Below are 24,776 nucleotides of genomic sequence, written 5' to 3' on the forward strand. Positions count from 1 at the left end.
GAAGGAACCAGCCAGCCCCCCGTAAAGGCCCGGAGCCAGGTCACACACGCGGGGTGTTCAGGGAGCAGTGAGAGCCCCACAGGGCTGTGGGGAAGGTTCCCCGGGGCAGGAGCTGTGGTGGGCTGGGCCAGGCCATGAGGTTGGACTGTGGGCCGTGGGGAGCCTGCCAAGCCTTTCCAACAGCAGGACAGCAGGGGCAGATGTGCCTGGTAGCCTAGTGGAGGCCAGGGAGAGCCAGGAGGCGGACGGCAAGCCTGGTGGTGGGGTTTTCATCCGGGCTCAGGAGAGCAACGGACGAGGATGAGGCACGGTCAGGTAGACCCGTTGAGTGACTGAATGTAGGGGAAGAGCCGAGGTCTCTAACTGGATGGTGGTGATGTTCACGTACGGGTTTTTTGAAAGACAAAGCGTATTTAATATGGGACAAAGAATTTCCTGAGTCTGCTGTAGGTCCACGTGAAGACTCTGACTCCCGAGTGTTTAAACAAAGTGTGCTCAGTGTTCTGGATGGAGGCAGTTGGGGTGCGGGGCTGTCTGCGGGGATGGAGAAGGAAAGAGCAGGGCGAGTGACAGCCTCTTGTGAGGGAAGACGCTCCCTGGGGCTCTTCTGTCTCTGAAGGAAGCTGGGGAGCAGAGGCTGGGGCCCCCACAGGTCGCCAGAGATGCTACGCCATTTCCTCGTCCCCGGTCTGCTCACAACATTTCCTCGTCCCCGGTCTGCTCACAGCAAGCTTCCTGAAAGCAAACGCTGAGGACCTGAGCTCAAGGCTCGGCTCCCAGCCTCCCCTGGCAGGGGGATGGAGGCTGTTCTGTGAGGAGCCCTCTTCCCGCCCCCGGGTTGATCGGTGTTGGCTCCTGGGCTTGAGAGAGACCGTAAACGTCTTGGCCACGCTGGGTCTGGAAGGCGAGGAGCAGGCCGGGCAGACGGGGCCGCTTGCTGCTCCAGTAGCGGGAGCCTCTGACCTCTGGTGGCTGCAGAGGGGAGTGCGCCTACTTGCGGCTGCGGAGCCGAGCCTGTCCTGGGCCGGGGCATTTGGGGCTCTGTTCCACTCTGCACCATTGCTCCCTCCAGAATCCACTTGCTTCCTGGCCTCTGACATCTCGCATCCTGCCCACAAAGGCTCTGATACCCTTTATGCATTGATGTGAATTTCACTGAGTATTCATTCTAGGGGCCATTGGTTTGGCCTAGGGTTTGAGTCAAGCCCCTCTTGGCTGCACTGCCCAAGGCCGCACCACTGCAGGCAAGCGGTGGTCCCAGGTGCACCCCAGAGACAGCCTGTCAAGCATGACGTACCCTACTGTGCCAGGACTCTGTCTTTCCTTCTCTATCTTCCTCTCCTCTGCTTGTTGATTTTCCCCCACAGTCTTAGGGCATTATGACTCCCCAGGAACATCATTTAGTGCCTGTTGATCTCCCAGCAGGTTTGGAGACCACCTCCTGAGCTCCCTGCCTTGGGAATCCCTGATTAACAAAAGTGCTAGAGAGACTAGCAGAGGCTGGTAGAGGGGCTTCCTGTTTCCAGGAAATTTGGAGCAGCTTAGAAGGGGGTGCATGCAGTTACTCTTCCAGAAGACACACCGTAGAGCCAGAAGGACCCCCCCCCATTGCCTAACGTACTTTGGGGTCGCAGGACAACAAGTTTGCATCGAGGAAGAGGCTGGAGTTCCTGCTCACTCTTCCTCCAGAATGTGTTCTGCAGGTGGGAGCTCGAATCACACTAGTCCAGGCTTGGGCCGTGCATAGAAGACCAGGGATTGAGAAGCAGCAGGGAAGACTTCTTCCCTAGTTCTGTTTTTCCTCTTCACTGCACCCCCCAGAAGTGCTCCTGTACTCTCGGTGAATATGGAAGGCCACTAGCTCCCACCCTCTGCTGCCCCTGCCTCCCCCTACCCTGGATACCCCTCCCTCCACAGTGGGACCAGGAGGGCAAAGGAGACATAAATTTCTGATGAGTTGCACCCCGGATGTATACCCCAGAAGAAGCAGGTCAGTAGGGAGAGGGGACGGCAGGATCCTCTGTCCCCTTTTTGTTTTAGCTCCAATTTATTGAAAGCCAACCGTGTGCCCAGCATTCTGCTAAGCACTTCATATGGATCATCTTATGCAATCCCTTCAAATCTCCATCATGATCTTCATTTTACTGAGAGGGAAACTGAGGCCCAGAGTGGTGAAGTCCTAAGATAAGGTAGGCAGGGCAGCCCCGTATGCCTGAGTGGGTTTTACCCTGCATGAGGCTGTCCCACCGAGGAGGCAAGAAGGAGCTGAAACCAGCACCTCTACTTCTTCTAATTCTAATTCAGCCTCCCTTCTTCTAATTCTTCCAAAAGTCCTCAGGGACCCACGGAGGGCCCCAAATCGGGAAGTCAGATGGCCTTCCCACCCTAATGCACCCAGCAGTAGAAAAAGCAGGATTCAGATCTAGGCTCGTCTGATTTGAAGCGTGCATTCCTAACCATTATCCTCCACTATCTTGTAGCACCCTCTAGAACAATGACAAGGCACAGACCTTAGATTCAGCCGTACTTGTCCTCGCTGATTTTATTTCACTTGCCTCTGGCCACTTTAGCTTGTTCATCTCTCCCCTGCTCCTAACGGGCTTAAGGGAAAGTCCCACATCATTCTTCACGGTGGCAAATCGCCTCTTCCCCCGGTTGATGGACGAGGTGTTGGCCCATCATCCAAGTCACTGATGAAGATGCTTTCACCTTCTTGGCCGGTGAGGGGCCCCTGTGAGCTCTGCTGAGGGCTGCTCGGGGCTGGCAAAGTCACTGCTAGCCGGTCTTCTTTGCCTCTGCCCCCAGGGCCACTCACTCCCAATAGCTGTGTGGTCTGACCACATTTTCCCAGTTTACTGAGGGTGGGTTCTACGGGAGCGAATCCAAAGCCGTGCGAAAGGCCAGGAGAGATTATACACAGTGCTTTCTCTCTGACCGCCAGACCTGACACTCAGCCACCAAATAATATTAGATTAATCTGGCAGGTTTTTTTATTGACTGTGCCCTGTGGCTGATTACCCTGTTTTCTGTTTGCTTAAGGTGTTTACAAATTGGCTTTCTGAAAGTTTTCCCAATCTTTTCCCAGATTGAAAACAAAAAAATTTATTCGTTCATCAGGATTTATGCCATACCTCCTCTGTGCATTGTACCGTGGTGGGACTTCGTAGCTCTGTTTTTTAGGCACATTCTTAGCAACTGCCTGATTCTCGGCCTTCAAGAATGTCCCAGGTATTTTCCCTACTTAAAGAGTTTAAATGTGGTGTAAATAATGTCCTGATAACGGCCCCCCAAAATGCACCCAAAAGAGCCAAATAGATATTCCTTCTCTGAGGGTCTTTTAAAATAGAGCAGATCCCCTTTTATTTGGGGATGACTTAAACACCGTCACTGCTTAGAAGGCAGGAGGCTGGGTGAGGTGCAGTTAAGTCGGAGATCCTCGAAATTCTGCCAGGCCAGTAGGACAGGCACACGGGCCTTTGTCAAAAGAATGGGTGGGAAGAAATCAGACGGCTGAGAACTCTCATCAGACACATAACCCACAGCACAAATACCATATGTCTTCAGGCTCTTGCCTGTCAAATCCATTTTTACCCTGCGCTGGTAAGTGGAGCAGAGCTGGCACCGATTTCTGCAGGCCTAAAGATTTTCCGAACCATTCTTTTCAGGCTTATCCATTGACGATGAAATAAATCATGACCCCCAGGCAAGGGGAGCGGGCCGGAGAGTAGCTGGCCCCGAGAGACACGGGCAGCCCCTGAAACGGCGCTGTTAGATACTCCACCTCTGCTCTTGCAGATATTACTGGGCAGGGAGAGGAATCCACTGGGTGCTAGGAGAGCCATTTTTCTTAAAGCCAGAGCGCACCCTCCTGGGTCCAAAATGATAAATTCACACAGGCACCCAGGAAGAGGACGTAGCAGCCAAACAGCACAAAAGCAGCAAGGTAGACCTCTCCCCCACAGAGCAAGGAGGACGAGGGAGGACTGCTCTCGGGACCAGAGACACAGGTACAGCGGTAACCAGGAGCTGGCGACTCCCAGTGTGTTCGGCGCAGCAGGGGAACAAGCTGCAGTCCTGGGCTCCCCAAAAGAGTTCATCCCCAGTGGACAAAACAGGCATTATGAGAGCAGCGGGGACTCCTCTTTCCCTTTCAGACACTGCTCCTCCAAGGAAGGTCAATAGTGAGGTGATTGGGAGACTCCGGGGAGTGCGTGCATGCACCCCTCCAGACGGAGAGGGGCGGAACCTGAGGGGCTTCGGCCAACCTCAGGGGTCACTGCCAGGCTTGTGTAGCACCTAAGCACACAGAGTAATGAATCTGCTTAGTCATCCGGGTGTCGCCAGCCCCCCACCCCTCCCAGCGCCCAACAGCCCACAGAGGTGTGTGAGTTACCGGGATCCCACGCGGGGGAGATGTCCGCACCGTGAAAGCAGGGGTCAGCATCTTCTGGCTTCTTTCCAGTGGAAAAAAATGAAACCTGTTACTCGGGGTCCACTGCCCAGGGCTGGGACGCTGTACTGGCCAGGGGTGATGGGAGGGGAAGTGGGGAACAGTGAGAGAGGGGACAATGGGAGAAAGCAGGACATGGTTCTGAGGCCATGGCTTCCAGACGGCCGCACTCCCATGCCCTGGAGTGTAGACACACGCGGGGATCTGTGTGCGCGGGAAGCCGGGGCTCTCCGCACCTTCCTGAGCTCGTAGCTGAAAAAAGATGGAGTCTCTGGGATTGGTTTTCCAAATCGAGTGGCACCGTCTTGCGGTCATTTCCTCCTTTGTTCATCAGTTTAGGATCTGAGGGCTACTGCCAACACTGGTGAAGAAAAGAGACTAAATATCCCAGTGGATGGATGGCTGACATTTATCCTGGGGAATGAGGTTGGCAAGAGCAAACGGGAAGGCTTTTCACCCCTCTTTCTCTCTCTGATTCTTGTTTCTTTTGGGGATGGGTGTGCCCCTTCCCGCCATCACTGAGCTGCCTGCTTCCCTGCCTTCTTTTACCTCCCAGCAGAAGTACCTTCTCAGCTCAGACCAGAGGCAGGTTACCTTAGAAGGGAAGCCCAAAAGCGGGGGCAGAAGGGACACCAAAGATAAAAGTATCCAGGTCAGGGTTGCCTAGCTGGCTCAGTCAGAAGGGCATGTGACTCTTGATCTTGGGGTTGTGAGTTCGAGCCTCATGTTGGATATAGAGCTTACTCCTCCATTTTTTTTGAAGATTTTATTTATTTGTCGGGGGTGGGGTACAAGCAGGGGGAGGGGCAGAGGGAGAAGCAGGCTCCCCAATGAGCAAGGAGGCTGATGCAGGACTTGATCCCAGGACCCTGGGATCATGACCCAAGCCCAAGGCAGATGCTTAACTGACTGAGCCGCCCAGGCGTCCCTCTCCTCCTTCATTCTATATACAGCCGTTCTCTGTTTGTTACTAGACACCCTTAGAATTCTCACCCAAAACACCTAGAGTCTCCTATCCTCTTCCCACGGCCAACATCGAGCCCACCCACCTGCTATCAGAGGCGTTTACTCAGTGGCTCAGCCCCTTACCACTCACGTCGTCTTTGGAACCCTTTGAAACACTCTTAGATCAGACTTTTTTCCCCTAATACCTCCCATTCCAATGCAAGAAAACTCAATCCAGAGAACTTCACATTAGCCTTCTCTTCTAGTTTCTGATGGGCTCCAAATCCACACCCTGCCTACGGACGTTGGGATTGAAGTCCAGCTGGAGTTCTGGAAGCGTTGGCAGTACAGGGTATGAATGAACCACACTTGTTACATAGTGGAGAAAATTTCTAATTAGGAGATCAGTCACAGATATTAGCTGGCCTGGCTCAAGCTCAGTTACTAACACACAGTTGGGAAGAGCATCACCAAAGAGATGAGTCACCTGGCACTGTTCCAAATGGCTGGACCTAGTGTACCTGTGCTCTCGTGGCTGAGTTAAGGAGCCCATTGGAGCTGGACATTGACTTTAGGGGAGAAACGCAGACTGTACTGTGAGCATCTGAGGACCATTTGGCTCAGTTTTTAAACTTATTTCAGTTCATACAATTGCTCTGGATTATTCTATCCCAACATCATATCTTTGTCTGCTAAAATCATGGTACTCAACATGTGCCCTGGCCATTTTTCACAGAAACTGGAGGCCTTCCCTTTTCTCATACCAGCTCATGGGACAAGAGTTAGCCTTGAAACCCAAGGGTCCTAATTTCTTTTCCTGAATTTACTGGGCTTCACGAAGAAGTATATCAGAAAAGGCCACTCGGGCACTAGAGAATCTTCCCACCTGGTATTCCATCAACACTTGAAGTTTAACTTCTTTCTTTAAAAAAATAAAAATCAACGGATCAGAACAAAGGTGACTAAATCAATAAGAGCTTTTTAAGCAGGCTTTTATAATGTGTATTTTTAAAGTCAGGATATTGATGTATAATTTAAGTTGCATGAATTTGGGGGGGGTTGGATTATATTTTTAATTGTGGCAAAATACACATAAGAAAATTTACCATCCTGGACGCCTGGGTGGGTCAGTCAGTTAAGCGTCCGACTCTTGATTTTGGCTCAGGTCATGATCTCAGGGTCGTGAGATTGAGCCCCGCGTCGGGCACTGCACTCTGCGGGGAGTCTGCTTAAGATTCTCTTTCTCCCTCTCCCTCTGCCCCTCCATCATACCCTCCACCCCACTGTGCATGCACACGTGCACACACACTCTCTCTAAAAAAAAAAAGAAAGTGGGGAGTGCCTGGGTGGCTCAATGGGTTGAACATCCAGCTCGGGTCATGCTCTCTCAGGTTGTGGGATCAAGCCCTGTGTCAGGCTCCACACTCAATGGGGAGTCTATTTGAGATTCTCTCCCTCTGCCCCTTCCCTCCCTCACTCTTGCATGCTCTCTGTCTCTCTAAAATAAATAGATCTTTAATAAAATAATTGAATTGAACTTTTTTAAAAAAGAAAGAAAGAAAAAAGAAAATTTACCATCCTAACCATTTTTAATATATAGTGCAACAGTGTTAAGTACATTCACAGTGTCGTGCAGCCAGTCTCCAGAACTCTTTCCATCTTGCAAAACTGCAACTTTATACCCGTGGACCAACAGCTCCCCATTTTCTCCTCCCCCAGCTCTTACAGCCACCTTTCTACTTTCTGTCTCGGAATTTGACCCCTCTAGGCACCTTATATAGGTGGAATCCTATATTATTCGTCTTTTTCTGACTGGCTTATTTCACTTAGCGTAGTGTTCTCAGTGTTCATCTGTGTGTCAGAATTTCCTTCCTTTCTAAGGCTGAATGATATTGCATTGTATGGCTAGCCCACATTTTGCTTATCCAGTCATCCGCCAATGGACAGTATTTGAATTGTGCCGCTATGAACACGGGTGGGGGAATGGCTCTTCAAGGTCCTGAGTTGTGTTAGTGTCTCTTAAAATTGAGTGAAGGAAGCCTAGAAGAATTCCATATCCCATGGTTTTACATTTTTTTTTTACCATTCGGAAAAAATCAGGAATGCAGCACAGGTAATATCTTTCCAGCTTCTCAGTGTGCTGACTTTTCAAGGGCTTCTTGTGCCATTCTTCAGCCATATGTGAGTGCTCTGAGAATTGCCATTAAATAGAAAGTGGCAGCAGTCTAGCTCTATCTCCGTGATTGAGACCCTGATCAAAGGCGGAATTATCAGGGACTTGGTGTATTACTAAAACCCACTGTTCCAGTTTCCCCTCACACGGGACTTGAAGTCCCACACCATCCCTCCCTAGGCCAAGAAAGCACGTGGTCCCAGGATAGTCGGGGAAGTCCAGCTACAATCTGCTTCACCACCGAGTGCCCTTCTCACTGGCAAAAACCTATAAATAACATCTGTGATCGGTTTCAGAGTCAGCAAAGGGGCAAGGGCTGAGGGGTTGCTGAAATAATTTCCTGGACAAACTGACCAAAAAAAATGACCTGTGAATAAATCGTAGAGAAGGAAGAGCTCGCCAGCCCTGTGGACAGATAAGACTCCTCCCCTGCAAAACCAGCCTCTCTTTCATGCCCTACATTGTCTGCAGGCATGTATAAGCTATATTCTAGATCATTTGGCATTCAAATAGCTAAGTCGGCTCCACTCAGCTCAGAGATGATTGGGGGGCTGAAGTGTTAGTGTTCTGCCCTCCTGCAAGGAGGAAAGGGAATCTAGTTCAGGAACCAAAGGAAAGCGTATTCATCTCATCTCATCTTTTAAGACCCCGAGACAGACTCCTCCACCGCCCCCCAGATACAGGGTCCTCCAGCATTAAATGCACAGAAATCAAATGCATATCCATTACAGTAGAAATCCTAGGGAAGTGGAGCTGAGGTGACAGATTTTGAAGAGCAAACATGCACCTTTGTGCTCTGTCTTCTTAAAATTCATCCTCTCACCTGCCAGCCTTGAGAATTGCCTATTTACATAACTAGCTGCCTAAAATGGAACATTCGATAATGTTACACGGTGCCTCGCTCCGTTTGAACCCACCCCCAGGGTATGAGTGCTCCAGAAGTCCTCCAGCTGCATGTACCATGGTGCACTGGCCTGCCGCCATGCCTCCGTGTGGTATGAGCCTGTCAGCACGCCCGAGCTAAGCAGATGTCGGGCCTGCTCGCCGAGGTGGGAGACCGGCAAGCAGCAGGGGGAGGGGACGTGATTCAGCAAGTGGCACGGTAGCACACCGTCCTCAGGGGACACGCAGCATCTCTCCCCGAGCTTCCCAGCGGGCACCTTGTTCTGCCCAAGGTGCTGTCTCCGAGACCACCGGCAGAGAGGGACTGAGAAGGGGGAAGCTGCAGGATCTATGGGGCCAACCCGGTACAGGAGGGAGTCAGCTCTGATGCCAGCCCTGGCGCTGAGCCAGCCTCGACCCCCTGCTGGTCCTTTCCACGGCACGGCTCTCCCTCCTATCCAAACGGGAATCCTGCTGCTCACTTATAAGAGGAATATAAATAAGTGATAAGGAAGTGTTCTGATGACGATAAGCGCGTCTAGCTTCTCAGCGGACCACATGTATCAAAGAAGGCAATTGTGTGTGTTTGTTCATTTATTTTTCAGCGTTCCGGTTCCTGTAGTCAGTTTAGAGAAAATTCCTAACCTAGTGAAGGCAGATGGTGCCAATGTCAAAATGAACTCTACAACCAGTACCGCGGTCACCTCCTGCTCCACCCCGTCCTCTGCTGTCTCCACCCCACCTCTAATTAAGCCAGTCTTGATGTCCAAGTCAGTGCCACCTTCCCCAGAGAAGATCCTAAATGGCAAAGGAATTTTGTCCGCCACAATAGACAAGAAACACCAAAATGGCACCAAAAACAACAACAAGCCTTACAGGAGACTTTCAGGTACGTGTCTGTGTCCTTCAAGTCTGGCTCACGATTAGACTGCATCTGAGTCACATCCATGACCAAGGAGTGCTGTGCTCTTATCACTGAGCAGGTCCGTTTCGTTGTAAGGGGAACACGGGATTTACCTGCCAACAGGAACCCCCCACCTACAAATGCGAGGGAGAACGGGGTTCTCTTATTTCCGGGCCACACGAGGGCTCTCGCTCTCAGCTCAGTGCTCAGCAGGAGGGGTCCTCCCGGCCCCGGAGGCAGGATGCCTTACACCAACCACGACAGCCCATGCAGTCTGAGGGTCTTATCAGGCTGACGGGCTGTACCCGCCCCGGGTTCCATAGAAGCCTCCCTGCGGGGAAGCTGGACAACCACAGGGATGGATACCTCACAGTAGGTCAGGGCCGACATGGGACAGGACCGTGAGTGCTGTCTGCCCTGCTCTGTGCTTGGGTCTTAGTTGGCTGCCTGGTTGATTCTGTAGTCTGGGGCTACGACTGCCTTTCCCACATAATCAGGTCAGAATTCCCGTTTGGGAACATTTAGGCTGGCACAGCCGGTGCGAGGTTGAGGGGTTTCTCTCGGATCTCCTTCTCGGTTGTCTGCGTAGACAGTTGGGATGCCCAGAAAGGTGCACAGGGCCGAGCTTGGAGGCAATGGTTGCCCTTAGGGGCCCCCATGTGGATGATGTTTGCTTTGGATTTGTTGTGGAACTAAATCTGGCAGTTCTGCTTTCTCCAAAAGACCAAGAAAAGCTATAAACTTTATAACTTCTTCATACACCAGGGGCATTTATCAAATGTTGACTGGAAAAAAAAAAAGAAAAGAAAATACAGTGAAAGCCACCTGGTAAGAGAGAGGAACTATGCCCTCCAGGAGGAGCATAGTTCTGAATCAGCCTAAGACTTGTGGGTCCTTTTTATTTTTTACTTCGTGTTAATCTGTATTTCAGGTTTTCTATCTTACATCTGTAACTGTTAAAAAAAAAATCATTTCTTAAAAGCTCTTTGGACCCAAAGCATGCAAAAGATGTTTACCCTAAAAATCTCCCTATGTACTGTTCACCCACTCTCAAGAAAGAAAGGTAGCGCCTGGCGTTCTCTTTGAGCATTGCGGGGGCAGGGGGGGCCAGTGTGGACGGGAGCCCCCAGCTCCTGGCTCTCTTCCTGGATGGAAAGTTGAAGTTCACTCCGCAGAGGTGGGTGGCAACATCCCTGGAGAAACCAGTAGGCCCAGCTGGGCAGTGTCCAGAGATAGAAGCATGACCATGGCTTCCGGCCTGCGCCCCAACCTGAAGTTGTAGAGGGTTTGTTGGGGGGTTTTTTGGTGTTTGTTGGTTTTGCATTTTGTTGGTTGTTTTGTCTCATTGGGTCTTTTGCTTGTTTCTATCTCACTTTCACATTTGGCAGCCAGCTCCTACACCCCGGCCAAACAACCTGCTCAGTTGTAGGCCAACGTGAGCGCTGGTGTGGATCTGGGCCTGGGTCTGACTCTGACAGGCCCAAGGGGAAGAACTCAGTGGCAGGCAGCCTGGGGCCTGGCACCCAGGCCCTCCTCGGTGGGCAGAGAGGGCTCGGAGGAAACAGGCATCTCCAAACCTCACAGTTTTCTAGTATTAAAAGAGAAGCTAAAAAAAAAAAAAAAAAAAGTTGGTGGGAAGCCCCTGGCTGGCTCAGTCAGAAGAGCATGAGACTCTTCATCTCCGGGTCGTGAGTTCGAGCCCCACGTTGGGTGTAGAGATTACTAAAAACAAAATCTTTAAACAAGAAGATGATGATGATGACAATGACAAAAGCCAAAAGAAGGGGGCGGGAGGCATTTTGATGACCAGCCGGGAAACCTGTCTTTGGACCTAAGAATGGTTTTTATTGCAGCCATCATCATGACCACCGTTGCAACCACCACAGGCCCCAGACTTTCTATTAAAAACAGAACACATTCATTTATTATGCTCAGAGTTCCCCCCACCAATCTCAGACAGCTTTTCAGGTAAGCTCTTTTTAGTTTGCAGCCATTCAAACCTCTTAAGGAGACACCCCGCCAAACTGATATACAACCCCCACCCACTGACACTGTTGCCGGCCTCCCCAAATGCCCACAGGAGCTGTGTCTTCCCTGTGCTGCAGGACTCAGGTGGTTGCTGGGTGCCTTCCAGAAATAGCACGGACGGACTACCCAAGACGTGGACCTTTGAAGCTGAAAGGGTCCTTAAGGGATGGTCTCAGGTCCCCTCATTTTCCGGGGAGGGGAGCATTTTGGTAATCCAGGAGGGGCAAAGGATCCAAAGTGGGCATGGAAAGAGTAGGCTCCTTAGAAGTAACGTCACCATGAGCCATCATCAACAGTCCAGTAGGTAGGCAGGAACTAGAGAAAACCTGGTCTCCCTGCAGCCATCCTTCATCCCCACTGGGTTGGCTAGCATGGCTCATTCCCATTAGGAGCCAACAGGCGCCATGCTGGGAGCAAAGCAAGCTGTGAGACCAGCAGGTCTTGCCCTCTGTGCACCTTCAACTTCAGATGCTCAGACAGCACACACCCAGACTTTCCCCCTGCCCCCGCCTGTGACACCACCAAACATTCCTGAATCAGGTCCAGAATTCTGGTCCGCAGGGCTGTGTGGAAAGCCCGGTGCTGAGGACTTTGCAAAGCACAAGAGAGGGGGGTCACACTCACATGGCAAGGAATAATCTCCCACTTAAATGGTGAGAACTAGCGGGAAGGCAAGGGGCTGGGGGAAGGTGACGTATTCTTGGAGCTGCCCAGGAAAAAGTGGCCCTCGGGCCTCAGGTGGCTCTCCCTGGTCTGCAGCCAGCTACACCCGAAGTGCCAAGTGCTTGGGGAATCGTTTAAGTGTAATAAAGTGTGCGAGCATCAGGGCTCCCTGCCCTCGGTGCCTGCCCCCCCGGCCCCCACCCAGTCCCCGTGCCTTGTGCTGCATCCCGCATCCCGACCGAAGCTGGACTTGGAACTCTGGGGTCAGAGGGGAGTGCCATTTTCCCCTGAGTGGTTCTTGAAGCATTTTAGCAGCCGGTTGGAAAAAAAAAAAAAAGAGAAAAGAAAAGAAAAACAAAAAACCAGATTGCCTGACAATGTCTCACTTGTTGGTGCAAATGTGCATTTTTTTTTTAAATGTAGTCTTAATGCCAAATCCTATTTAGTCTCCTTTTTTCTTATATTTTTTGTTTGTTTCTTAAACCAGAGAGAGAATTTGACCCAAATAAACACTGTGGAGTATTGGATCCCGAGACAAAGAAACCTTGCACAAGATCCCTCACCTGCAAGGTATTTCTCTTTCCATAAAAAATACTTCCTGCTCTCGCTGGGGCCTTTGTCGAAATGTTTGCATGCCACTCTCTGCACACGGCAGGGTGTGGAACCTCGACATGACCCCCAGCTGTTCTTTGTAAGGGAAATGCTTTCTTCTCTTCCATGGTAGCAGAGTGCCTGCCTCAAGCTGGCTGGCTTTTTAAGAAGGAAAAAAAAAAAATAGGCTTCCCCTGTTACTTGTGAGGCCAGACAGTAAATTGTATTTATAGGCACTCACAGGCGGTTCTAAACCCTGCTACGTTTTAATGTATGCAGGAGCGGCGGCGGCGGCGGCCTGAAAGGCAGCCGTGGAGGGGAGGACCAGCGGCCGCGCCCCTGATCCGGCCACGCCGGGTGGCCAGGGGGACAGCTGACCCAAGGCGGCCGCCATCGGGTAGCCCCCAGCCCTGTATTTCATGCTGAACTGCTAGTGCTTCTTGGGATCGAGGCCGTGGCCCCCTCCGCCTGGTGGCTCTGTGGGTCTGGGCCACAGCGAGCCTCCCACCTGCACCTGGATTAACTCTAGCGCATCCTCACCGTCGCCTTTCCTCCGAGAGGTTTCCGTGGGCTCTGCGCTGAAGCTCGTCATCCTGTGCCAGTTGTTGTTGCTTTTTTGTTTTTTTTTGGAGGAAGCTTTGGCTTCTTAACACCAGGAGTGTAGGGCATGGTTGCGTTTGTGTGGTGTCTGCCTCTTCCCAGCCACAGAACGGGAGCTGTGGCCTTGAAGTTGACTTTTCAAGCACCTTTAAATTCCCATGAATTGCTGTTTCTGAAATGGAGGGCCTGGGGAAGCAGGTTTATGTGCTGATCAAAGAGGCTGTGCTTTTCATCTCTCTTCTCCTTAGACACATTCGCTAAGCCATCGGAGGGCAGTCCCAGGCCGGAAAAAGCAATTTGACCTCCTTCTGGCCGAACACAAAGCCAAGTCCCGGGAAAAAGAAGTGAAAGATAAAGAGCATCTCCTGACTTCGGCGAGGGAAGTACTTCCAAACCAACCCGGGCCGGCGCAGGACTCTCTGCCAGGACCTTCAGGGAGCTCTGGGCCAGAACTGAAAGTCGCCTCCCCTGCAAAATCCAGGCCGCCTAACTCTGTGCTTCCTAGGTAAGTCCCACTTTGGCAATAGAAGCCCTGAGTCCTAGGTCAAGTGACTAGGTCAAGTGACTTGCCGAGTTGTGTGTGGTCTGATCACATGGCAGACATGAGTCGTAATAGTCCTACCTCCTAACGCGGTTGTGAAGTTTAAGTGAGATCGTGGGCATAAGGGGCTCAGCCAGTGCCCACCACATAGCAGTTGGTGGATTTTACTGCTGTCATCATCATCATCATCATCTTCATCTTCATAGCAGACCTTTATCAGACCGAGCAAGACTAATCTGGAAATTAATACATGGAAGATGACATATCAGCCCTGGGCAACTCTCCGGTTGCCTGAGTTTTTAGATGAGTTGGACACTCCTGGTGCAGAGAGTGGGGTGGTGTTCCTACCTTAGGAGCCCATTTGCCACAGTATTTTGTGGGTTTTTTCCCACAGCCCTCTTATGATCAGGGCAAAAGGAAAATTGGCATCACAGAGGCTGTTTGTCCTTCCATCTCCCTCCACACCAAGAAAGCTGAGCCATCTGTTTGGGGTTTTATTTGGTTGACCTGGACAGAGAGGAAAGAACAGAAAACAGAATTAAAGCCCATTTGGATTAAGAGTGATTTAAAATCCATGCACGTCTGTTTTGATGGGCAGTGGAGTGCTGAGCAGCCGACCAATTTCCAGGTAATAGGACAGGGAGCCCTTCATCCGAAAATATTTATCTAGTGCTTGCTCCATAAGCAAGGTACCAGCGTACCACCTTTTTATGGTGCTTCACTTTATTGTGCTTCGCAGATATTGCACTTTTTTTTTTTTTTGGTACAAATTGAAGGTTTGTGGCAACCCTGCATCGGGCAAGTCCGTCAGCGCCATTTTTCCAACAGCGTTTGCTCACTTTGTGTCTCTGTGTCAATAAAGTATTTTTTATTTAAAGCATGTACATCAGGTATAATGCTATTGTACACTTAATAGACTGCAGTATAATGTAAACGTAACTTTTATAGGCACTGGGAAGCCAAAAAAATGTATTCAATTCGCTTTATTTCGATATTGCCCTTATGGCGGTGGTCTAGAACCAGCCCCGTGCTATCTCCCAAGTACGCCTGAACTATGTCAGCGCAGAGATGAGTGCAATTAGATCCTGCCTTTCAAGAATTCAGAGTTTAGAAGATAAGAGACTCGGATATCCATAACTTCATGAAAAGGAAACATTAATAATAAAATAATGAGAAGTGCAGATAGTGGTATTATCTGATCATTTTTAAGGCGTACAGCGTGAATCTCAAAGGGTAATTGTCCTGTCAGCAAGCAGGCATTAAGAGAACACAGTTACAAAAGAGAAGGAAGGAGTTGATTTTTAAAGCAAAAACAGATATTTGATGACAGTTGGTACGGATCTGCCGGGTTCTCACCCTCCTGCCTTCCACTTTGGTGCAAGCCTGATCCCGTTCGATAGCCAGAGTCCCTCTGCCGGAACCGCCAAGGTCGGCTTCAGATGCCGGAGGACACGGTCGGATGGAACGGCCACCCGCACACGTTTCCTGCGTCATCAACATCGCCGTGGTGTTGCCGCTGACTCCCATGTCACGTCATTTTGCAGGATCATTTTATAACTACTTCTCACAGTAACGCCAGAATTTGGTGAAGGATATTTATTACTTTTCCGAGCTTTAGGGTTAAGCAGGCAGTTCTGTTCCAGATTTCCAGGCGGGGTTTCAAGTCTCTGCACAGTAGCTTTCCAGCTTCTTTGTGGCTGCAGAGCTTTTTTATTCCCACAAAACCTTACACAGTACCCAGTATAAAAGCAGAGACCTGCTCCACCTAAAGCCAGCTCCGCTCTGCTCCCATCACACATGGACCCAGAGCGTGCTGTCCCCCAACCCCTCCAAGGGATCCCCTTGGAGTCCCCAAGGGCTCCAGGGAACCCAGTTTGAAAACCGTGTTTTATTATAGGTTCACCATAGATTTTGACTGATGGAGGCACTTCACACCCCCGCAGAGTACCTGGCTTAACGGAGGAGCCAGGGGGCAGCCATTAAAAAAATAAAACAGGTAGTGGAGGCTTAAGAGCAGCTTCTTTTCTTTCTTTTTTTTTTTTTTTTTTTTTAAGATTTCATTTACTTATTTGAGAGAGAGAGCACAAGTGGCGGGGAGGGGCCCGGGAGGGGCCCAGGGAGAGGAAGAAGCAGACTCCTTGCTGAGCAGGGAGCCTGATGTGGGGCTGAATCCCAGGACCCTGAGAACATGACCTGAGCTGAAGATCATGACCAGATGCCCAACTGACTGAGCCACCTAGGTGCCCCGAGAGCAGATTCTTAATGTTCTTTTTTAATTTAATTTTCAGGGGAATGTTTGTCAATAGAGAAATGCCAGGTGTTTATGTTCTCATAAGAAAGCAGAAGAAAGACTAAGAGTGAGGTTCATCAGCAAAAAGAATGTCTCTGCAAGGAAGAAGGAGGCCAAGGAGCACATTACAAATGTTGGCTAACAGAATAATTGTTAAGGATGCTTTTCAAGGTTGATATAAGCATCAGAAAACTCAGGGATGAACTCGATTCCAAAATTTGTAGGAAATAATGTCCTTTTTCACTTGTTTTGGTTAGGATGAGACCCCATAAATCAGAGATTGAAAAAACATGATCAGAATTTGATGTCCTCCTTGGGGCACCTGGCTGACTCGGTCAGTAGAGCATGTGACTCTTGATCTCAGTATTGTCAGTTCGAGCCCCACATTGGGTGTAGAGATCACTTAAAAATAAAATCTTTAAAAAAAAAAAAAGAATTCAATGTCCTTGCATGAAATTTAAAACAACATTTATTTTCCTCATATTAGAGATATATGAGATATATAATATATATAATAGCTATTTCAATCACAGTAGTTATCTATACTTGGCAAAAAAAGAATTATCACACATGAATGGAAATATTGTAATCCCTTCCCAATCATGAATTCCTTTTGTAGGAAATGCTGACACATGTGAATTTTTTACATATCGTTCGGTAACCTTGAAAATACTTCAGTTCTCCTATCCTTGAATTACAACCCACTCTTGTCAAAGGTTCCTGAAAAAAGAACTTAGGTCTAGAGCTGGAAAAGTTAGTCCGTAGCAAGGGCCGGAACAAGGTTGGAAGTGCAAGTGTCAGCTCCGTGCTCACTAACAAGATGAGCGCGGCCATGTTTCTGAGCTTCAGCTGCTTCAAACTGCTCATCTGTAAAGTGGAGCTAAGAAGAATTAGGTAAGAAGTACCAAGTTCCTAATATGCTCAGAATTAATGGTAGCTGCTAGTAAGTGGTAGCAGTGTTCCAGGGAAAGCAGTGTGAGTAAATAAAGGCCTTGGTGCCACCTGATTTCCATTTGCCCGTCCTCCTGGCCGCTGTTCCCAACCTGGGGGCCCTTGAATAGGGGCCCTATGCTCTGTTTCTTTGCCCCAGCCCCAAGGGAACATATTACATGCCCCAAAGAGTCCAAGGCTATGGATGACCAGCCCAACCAAACCCATCAGGACTTTTGTGGGAAGGGGGAGGAGGGCAGAGGGTTGAGCCGGACTCTGACAAGTCAGTCTCTGGCCCCCAGGAGGGAGGGAGGAAAGGTAGGCCATGGAAGCCAGTGCTGACAAAATCTGGGCACATTCCCCTCTGTCTTATGGACACTCACACATCTAATCTTAAAGTATAAAAATAGCGGGGGCCTGGGTGGCGCAGTCGGGCATCTGACTCTTGGTTTTGGCTCAGGCCATGATCTCAGGGTCCTGAGATGGAGCCCTGCATCATGCTTGGCACCCAGCACAAAGTCTGCTTGAGATCCTGGGCCTCTCCCAGTCCCTCTGCCTGCCCCCCCCCCCCCGCTCATGCGCTTGTGCTCACTCTCTAAAATAAATAAATAAAATCTTTTATAAAAAGGGCATAAAAATGGCAAAATCCAAGGAATCTTAGACTGGCATGGTAGTAGGGAGAGAGGCAAAAGTGTCTAGATACCTGAAAAAGGGCAGAGATGATTCTGGAGTGAAAGCACTCCAGCTGGTGCCTCATTAGGATAAGTGTTATTGCTACACTGTAAGACTTGACTTCATGTGTGTCCCTCTGTTTTGTCTACATCCATTTCTCAATCTGAGGGACTTTGAAGTCACGTAGATAGTGTCAAGTCTCATTTCCACTTCTTATTAGCTTTGCCACCCATTCCCTTATCTGAGAAATATAGATAAGTTACACCCACCTAAAGCAGCAGGTACGTTGCATGAGAAGATGTACGTTGCATGTCTAGCACATAGAAGGGACTCAGTTAAGATCGACTGTTGTGTGTTCTCTTCCCCAAAGCACTCAGACAGACTGATGCTCATGCTTCCTCAAAGGGGTGGAAGAGGGAACTTTCTCTTAGTTTCCCTGAGTGGAACTGGACAGGGACCATTGATTGTCATATAGTCTTTAGACTAAACTGGTAAATGGAGAATGGCGGGTGATGTCATGCTGACATTGGAAGGGTGGATGGCAGCTTAACAAACTCGAGTGACTTTTTCAACACACTCTCATGACTAGTTGCCCCATTCCCCATCACTCCTCACCAAGCCTTGTTTTTCTGAGACACAGGTTGGTCCCAGCAAACTCCTTCCCTCAGGTTCTGCCCTGGGGTACAGTGATCAGATCTGGAAAGTGTTGCAAGCATCCCCCACTCCATTATCACCAGGAGGGTGCCTACACCTTGAGTGAAACAAGCCTGCAAAGGAACAAATTCAGAGCTCCTTCTTCTCAGGGTGCATGTGCGTCATCATTCATGATTCTGTGTCTGCTCTCAGAGCCCATTCCGCTCTAGACACAAATTTCTGTGCTCAACTTCGCTCTGTAGGATTCTCCTCCCCTCATCTCTCTTTTATCTGGCAATTAGAATTTATTGTTTCAACCATTTTTTCTTTTTCTTTCCATAATTAAACTTTTTTTAAAATCAAAGTAAAATGGGCACATAGTTCAAAAGTCGAATAGAACCAAAAGACTTAGAAAGAAAACCAGTAGTTCCTGCCGTCCTGGGGGGTGGTCTCTACCCACTCTGTGTTGGAGTACCTGTTTCCTGGGTTCCATTGCCTCCCTGTCTCTTGGTTTGCTCCTTTATTCTGATGGAATATCTCCTCCATCAGCTTCCTGTGAAAAGGTGCAAAGGGGGTCAATTTTTAGAACCTTTACACACCTGAAAATGTTTTTATTCTCCTCTTACACTTAATTGATAATCTGAGTATATAACTGGATTGAAAATCATTTCCTTACAGAATTATGAAGACATTTTTTATTGGCTTCTAGCACCAAAGGTTCTTATTGTGAAGTCTGTTATCATTCTCTTTGCATATGACTAGTTTTTAATCTCTGAAACCTGGGGCTCTGAAGTTTCACAGGGATCATTCAGTATGGGTCTTTCTTCATTCATAGTACTGGGTACTTAGTAGATCCTTTCAGTCTGTGAACACCTGTCTCAGGGATAATTTTGTATGTTACATCTTGGCTAATTTTCTACCCACTATTGTCTTTATTCTCTTTATTGACCTCCTATTAGTTGGATGTTGGACCTTTTGCTCTGATCTTTTCATTCTCTTACCTGTTTTCTCCTGCTCTCTTAATGTCTTGTTATACTTTCTGAAAGATTTTCTTTTATTTTACCTTCAAAACTGTATATGAAATAACCAATTTATGATTCACTTTTTTAAGTCTTTGGGATCTGGTTCTTAGATAAAAAGAACTTCTTACAATTGCTTCTTTTTTTAAGATTTATTTATTTGAGAGAGAGAGAATGCACGAGCGAGGAGAGGGGCAGAGGGAGAGGGAGAGAATCTCAAGCAGACTCCCCACTGAGCTGGGAGCCCCATGTGGGGCTTGATCTCAAGACCCTGAGATCCTAACCTGAGCCGTAATCAAGAGTTGGATGCTTAACCGACTGAGCCACCCAGGCACCCCCATCCTATGACTGCTTCTTATAATATCCTACAAGATACTGTCATTTTGCAGAGGTAATACCATTCTAATATCTTTAGGATAGGTTTTTTAGTTTTTTCCTCTTTGCTTCATTATCTTCATTTCTTTCATGTGTGTTCATGCAAAATTGTTTCAGTTTGGCTGGTCAGTCTCATAATGGAGATGTTCCAGGAATGTTCAGTGATCCCTAACCATTCACATTTAGAAGAGAAGTGCTAACAGGCTGATTGGAAGTCTTTGTGTGGGACTGTCAACAAAAAGGTCATCAGGTCACCAATCAGCCTTTTTTTGGAGGGTTCCCAAAGGCAAGATCTAGAAGACTTTTCTCTGGGGCCATTCAGTTTCTCAGGGTAAGACTTCTCCCTGGTGATGTGCCTGGTGATAGGCATTCTAGGAATGACCACTAAGGATTTGACTAGAGATAGCCCACGGTCACCTTATTTCCAGCCCTGTGCCTCTCTCCTGATCTCTGCTGAGCCTGGCAGCCCCTTGTCTAGGGTCTCTCCAGTTCAGTTTCTCTGGAGAGTAAACTTTTGTTCTCTTGTTGGAGAGTTGATTGGAAGGGGTAGGGCCTGGTCTTACTAAATGCTTAAATAATTAAAAATTTTCTTATCACACGTGACAAGAAGTCCAGAGGTGAAAGGGCACCAGTCCCCAAAGATGAGGAATCGGCTCTCGTTCCCTGCCTTTCTTTTACTCCATCCTCTTTAGTCTCCCGGTTTCATCTTCAAAGTTTATAGCAAGATGGCTGCCACACTTCCAGGGACATCCAGAAGAAGGTGGAGACCACTTTTTCCTTGTGTCCCATTTTAAAAATGAGGAAAATCTTTGCAGCCTCCCCCCAGAAAAAAAATTTTTTATGTATTTCTCATGCCCTTTTCCAAACCAATCATTAGCAAGATGAATGAGATTTCCATTATTGGTTTGGGAGGTAAATGGAGGCTGGGAAGTAACCACCATAAGGATTGCTGTATTTCTGCTGATCTCTTTGTTCTTCGGCGCCATGCCTTTTTTATCCCTTTACTGTGATTTTAGTAGTGTTTTGGGAGGTTGAGGAGATAAGTGTGTTCGATCCATGTGGCCCGTGTAACAGGAAGTTCTTCAGCTACTTCCTTACACGTATCTGTACTACTAGTTCACTTTCTGGTTTTTTTTTTCTGGTTTTTCTTTTTTTAATTTTTGTTATGAAATTTTTCCCATGTACAGAAAAGTAGAAAGAATAATAAAATGAACACCTGCATACCCAGTTTTAACAGCTGTAATATTAACATTTTGCAATTATATTTATTTCATCTACATTTTCTGGTGATACATTTTGAGGTAAATTGCAAATATCATAGCATTTCACCTCTAAAGATTTCCAAATGCATCTTTAAAAAGTAAAGATATTTTCCTGTATAACCAAAATGCTATTAATCACACTTAACAAAATACAGCTCACTTTTATCTCCTGCAGGACAAGGAGGCCCTATCACCATGGGGAAGGCCTCAAAAAGAGCCTGCTAGAAATTTTGGAAACGATGTCAATGTCCATCCGTAGGCTAGTTAAGTAAATTATGATATATCCATACTATGGAATATTGGGGAATATTAAAAATGGTGATATAGTTCTACACATGGAAAGATCTCTACAACATCACTAGGCTGGAAAAAAAAAAAAAGCATGTCTCAAAATAGTATGTACGGTGTGATCCAGTTCTTGCTTAAAAATGCATGTGCCCATGTATGCACAGTAGAGAAGTCTGGAAGGATATAAATCAAAATGGTAATAGCACTTGATCTTGAGTGGCAGGATTATGGATGCCATTTTCTTTCTTTATATGTTTCAGCATTATCAAAATTGTTTCAGTGTTTGGGTCTTCAGCTGTAAGTAGGCAATAATGTTGTTGCCCCTTCTTATACAGGAGAGTAGGTATCTGGGAATGCACCTGAGTGATGTGTTCTCTGGACTACACACTTGGAACATGCAGAATGAATGGCATCTTTGTTTTCATAAATATAGGAAGGTGATAGTCAATAATGAATTGTCACACCAACAGAGTTCTTATAGTAACACTGAAAAACTACCTGTGGCCTTGTTTTTGGTTTCTTGTGGGTTGTTTTTTTTTTATTGTGACAAAATATACATAATGTAGAATTTACCATTTTAACCATTTCTGAGTATACAGGTTCTTGACATAAGTACATTCACATTGCTGCGCGACTGTCACCACCATCCATCGATAGAACTTTCTCTCTTCCCATACTGATACTCTGCACCCATCCCTAGTACCTGGTAGCCACTGTTCTACTTTCTGTCTCTATGAATGTGACTACTCTGGGTACCTTACATAAGTGGAATCATACAATATTTGTCCTTTGTGACTGGCTTATTTCACTCAGCATCATGTCTTCAAGGTTCATCCGTGTTGTAACTGTGTCCAGATTTCCTTCCTTTTTAAGACTTAACTAATATTCCATTGTATGGATATACCATATTATGTTTTATCCATTCATCTATTTATTGATGGACATTTGGATTGTTTCCACCTTTGTGGCTTTGCTTTTATTTTTTATTTTTTCAAAGATTTTATTTATTTGACAGAGAGAGACAGAGAGAGAGGGAACACAAGCCGGGGGAGGGGGAGAGGGAGAAGCAGGCTTCCCACGCAGCAGGGAGCCCAATGTGGGGCTCGATCCCAGGACTCCGGGATCATGACCCGAGGTGGCTTTGCTTTTAAAGGACTCTGCCTTTTTTTTTTAAAAGATTTTATTTATTTATTAAAGATTTTATTTATTTATTCATGAGAGAGAGAGAGAGGCAGAGGGAGAAGCAGGCTCCCAAGGAGCAGGGATCCCAATGCGGGACTCGATCCCAGGACCCCGGGACCATGACCTGAGCTAAAGGCAGACGCTTAACCAACTGAGCCACCCAGGCGCCCTAAAGGACTGTGCTTTGAGGATCTGGTATGAATCAGCTATTTGACACCTGGAGAGAATTGAGAGTGAAAATGAGGGAGAAGGGAGAAAATCAACAGTGCTGCTTCATGCTGCTCGAAGGGGCAGCTCTCAAAGCAGAATGCAGAAAACTCATTCTTTTTTTAAAGATCTGGATTTTGGGGCGCCTGGGTGACTCAATTGTTAAGCGTCTGCCTTCAGCTCAGATCATGATCCTGGGGTTCCGGGATCGAGCCCCGCATCGGGCTCCCTATTCAGCGGGGAGCCTGCTTCTCCCTCTTCCTCTGCCTGCTGCTCCCCCTGCTTGTGCTTGCTCACTCTCTCTCTCTGACAAATAAATAAATAAAATCTAAAAAAAAAAAAAATCTGGATTTTTTTTTTTCCTCCTGAACTTCTTTTTCTCCCTGTATTTCACCCCGGTCAATCACCTGATGAAAATGGAGAAGCAGGAAAAACAACTGATAACTTACCTCTTCTAAGTCTTTTACCGATACTGATGTGTTTGGTTTGTTCTTGCTTTTGCCTTGTTTTGGTTTTTCTGCTGCTCGTGAAGCATGCAGTGCTTCCTACTGTGACATTGCCTTTCTGTAAGCTTAGCCTTCATGGAGATGAGATCTGCGGGATTGTTCATACACAAGGAACTCATTCATTCCTTCTTTGAGAAATATGGTTCTTCAGCACCTACCGTAAGCCAACCATGCCGGCCTGTGGTTGTAGTGGCTTGTCGAAAGTTAAATGGAAACATTCATCCTCAGAAGATACAATTAAACTACATGTGGCTTGATATTAAGAAACACATCTGGAGCGCCTGGGTGGCTCAGTCGTTCTAGCATCTGCCTTCGGCCCAGGTCATGATTCCAGAGTCCTGGGATCGAGCCCCGTGTTGGGCTCCCTGCTCCGCGGGAAGCCTGCTTCTCTCTCAGCCCTTCCCCCCGCTAGTGCTTTCTCTCTCAAATAAATAAATAAAATCTTTAAAAGAAAAAACACATCTGGGGCACCTGGCTGGCTCGGTTGGTGGGTCCGTAGTAGAGCATGCTACTCTTGTTCTCAGGGTCGTGAGTTCAAGCCCCACATTGGGTGCAGAGCTTACTTTAAAAAAAAATGGGAAAAGAAAAAAAGAAACATCTGGCTGTGGAGTAAGAGACTTGTGCCCCATCACTGGGACAAAACCTTTTTCAATGCCAGTGTGATAACAATTGCATAAAGCTATAGTTTAGTAGCCAAAACACAAGTACAGGGCTATCTTCCATCGTGACTGATATTTTGGTAATTGGTCTGAAGTTGTTTACTTGGCTGATCTTCCTGTCAGTTTCCACTTTCAGGAAGAAGCAACTACATGGCAAGTACAAATTACTTACATGCAAACAGATGAGTAATTGTTAACTGAATTCATTAGAAGACTAGTTTTAAGTTAATTCTCTATTACTGTATTTTATATTCCACTTACACTGCTGTTTTCCCTGGTGCCTGAACTTAAGCAGGGCAGAGCCTAAGCACCACAGGATCATTGTATAAAGCTGGTTGATGCTACCTGATCTCAGCCTGAATTTTTCCCTTGTGCAAATTTGCCATTGACCCGCCTTCCTTGATGTATCGAGAGAGCTGATCGGTCTGCCTTCTGAGCCCCCTTCAAGCGGGTGGGTCTTCCTCCCTCAGCCAAGTTCATGCTGTCCATTCTCTCTTGCCCTCAGACCATCATCTGCAAATAGCATCAGCAGCAGCACATCTTCAAACCACAGCGGCTGCACCCCGGAACCCTCCCTGCCCCCCGCTGGAGGTGACCTCACCAGCCGACTGTCAAGTGATGAAGGGGAGATGGATGGAGCTGACGAACCCGAGAAGTTAGACTGTCATTTCTCTACCCACCACCCCAGACCTCTTGCGGTAGGCCACCGTGTTTCCGTCCATGCATTTCCCCCTCCCCCGGTGCCCTGCAGGCATTTAGGTCATCCTGCCAGACAGCACAGGTTCCTAAGGAGTGGCTGCCAGAACAGGGGTGATAGAAAGGTTTACCCTGAGGGTGAATGATTGCCTTCGATTTACCCTTGAAGATCACAGAAGCTTCCCTACTGGTTATAATCCTTTAAACCCCTGAGTATCCGTGGTCCACCTTGAAGCGAGAATGCCTGAGAAACGGCGTCTGTGTAAGTGTACTGGGGAGC

The 24,776-nt window shown here is 47.9% G+C and overlaps 1 protein-coding gene across 4 annotated transcripts in view; it reads left to right on the plus strand.

Moving 5' to 3' along the window:
* ATXN7L1 (ataxin 7 like 1) overlaps positions 1-24,776 on the plus strand; it is a 229,341-nt gene that overhangs the window by 191,334 nt on the left and 13,231 nt on the right. For all 4 annotated transcript variants that reach the window (XM_036067411.2, XM_036067410.2, XM_036067414.2 and 1 more), the window contains exons 5-8: positions 9,056-9,339; positions 12,533-12,615; positions 13,485-13,741; positions 24,306-24,498. In XM_036067411.2, the coding sequence (XP_035923304.2) occupies positions 9,056-9,339; positions 12,533-12,615; positions 13,485-13,741; positions 24,306-24,498 (817 nt within the window). The remainder of the gene's footprint in view (positions 1-9,055; positions 9,340-12,532; positions 12,616-13,484; positions 13,742-24,305; positions 24,499-24,776) is intronic.

The sequence above is a fragment of the Halichoerus grypus genome, chromosome 12 (genome assembly GCF_964656455.1).
Source record: "Halichoerus grypus chromosome 12, mHalGry1.hap1.1, whole genome shotgun sequence".
Taxonomy (NCBI): domain Eukaryota; kingdom Metazoa; phylum Chordata; class Mammalia; order Carnivora; family Phocidae; genus Halichoerus; species Halichoerus grypus.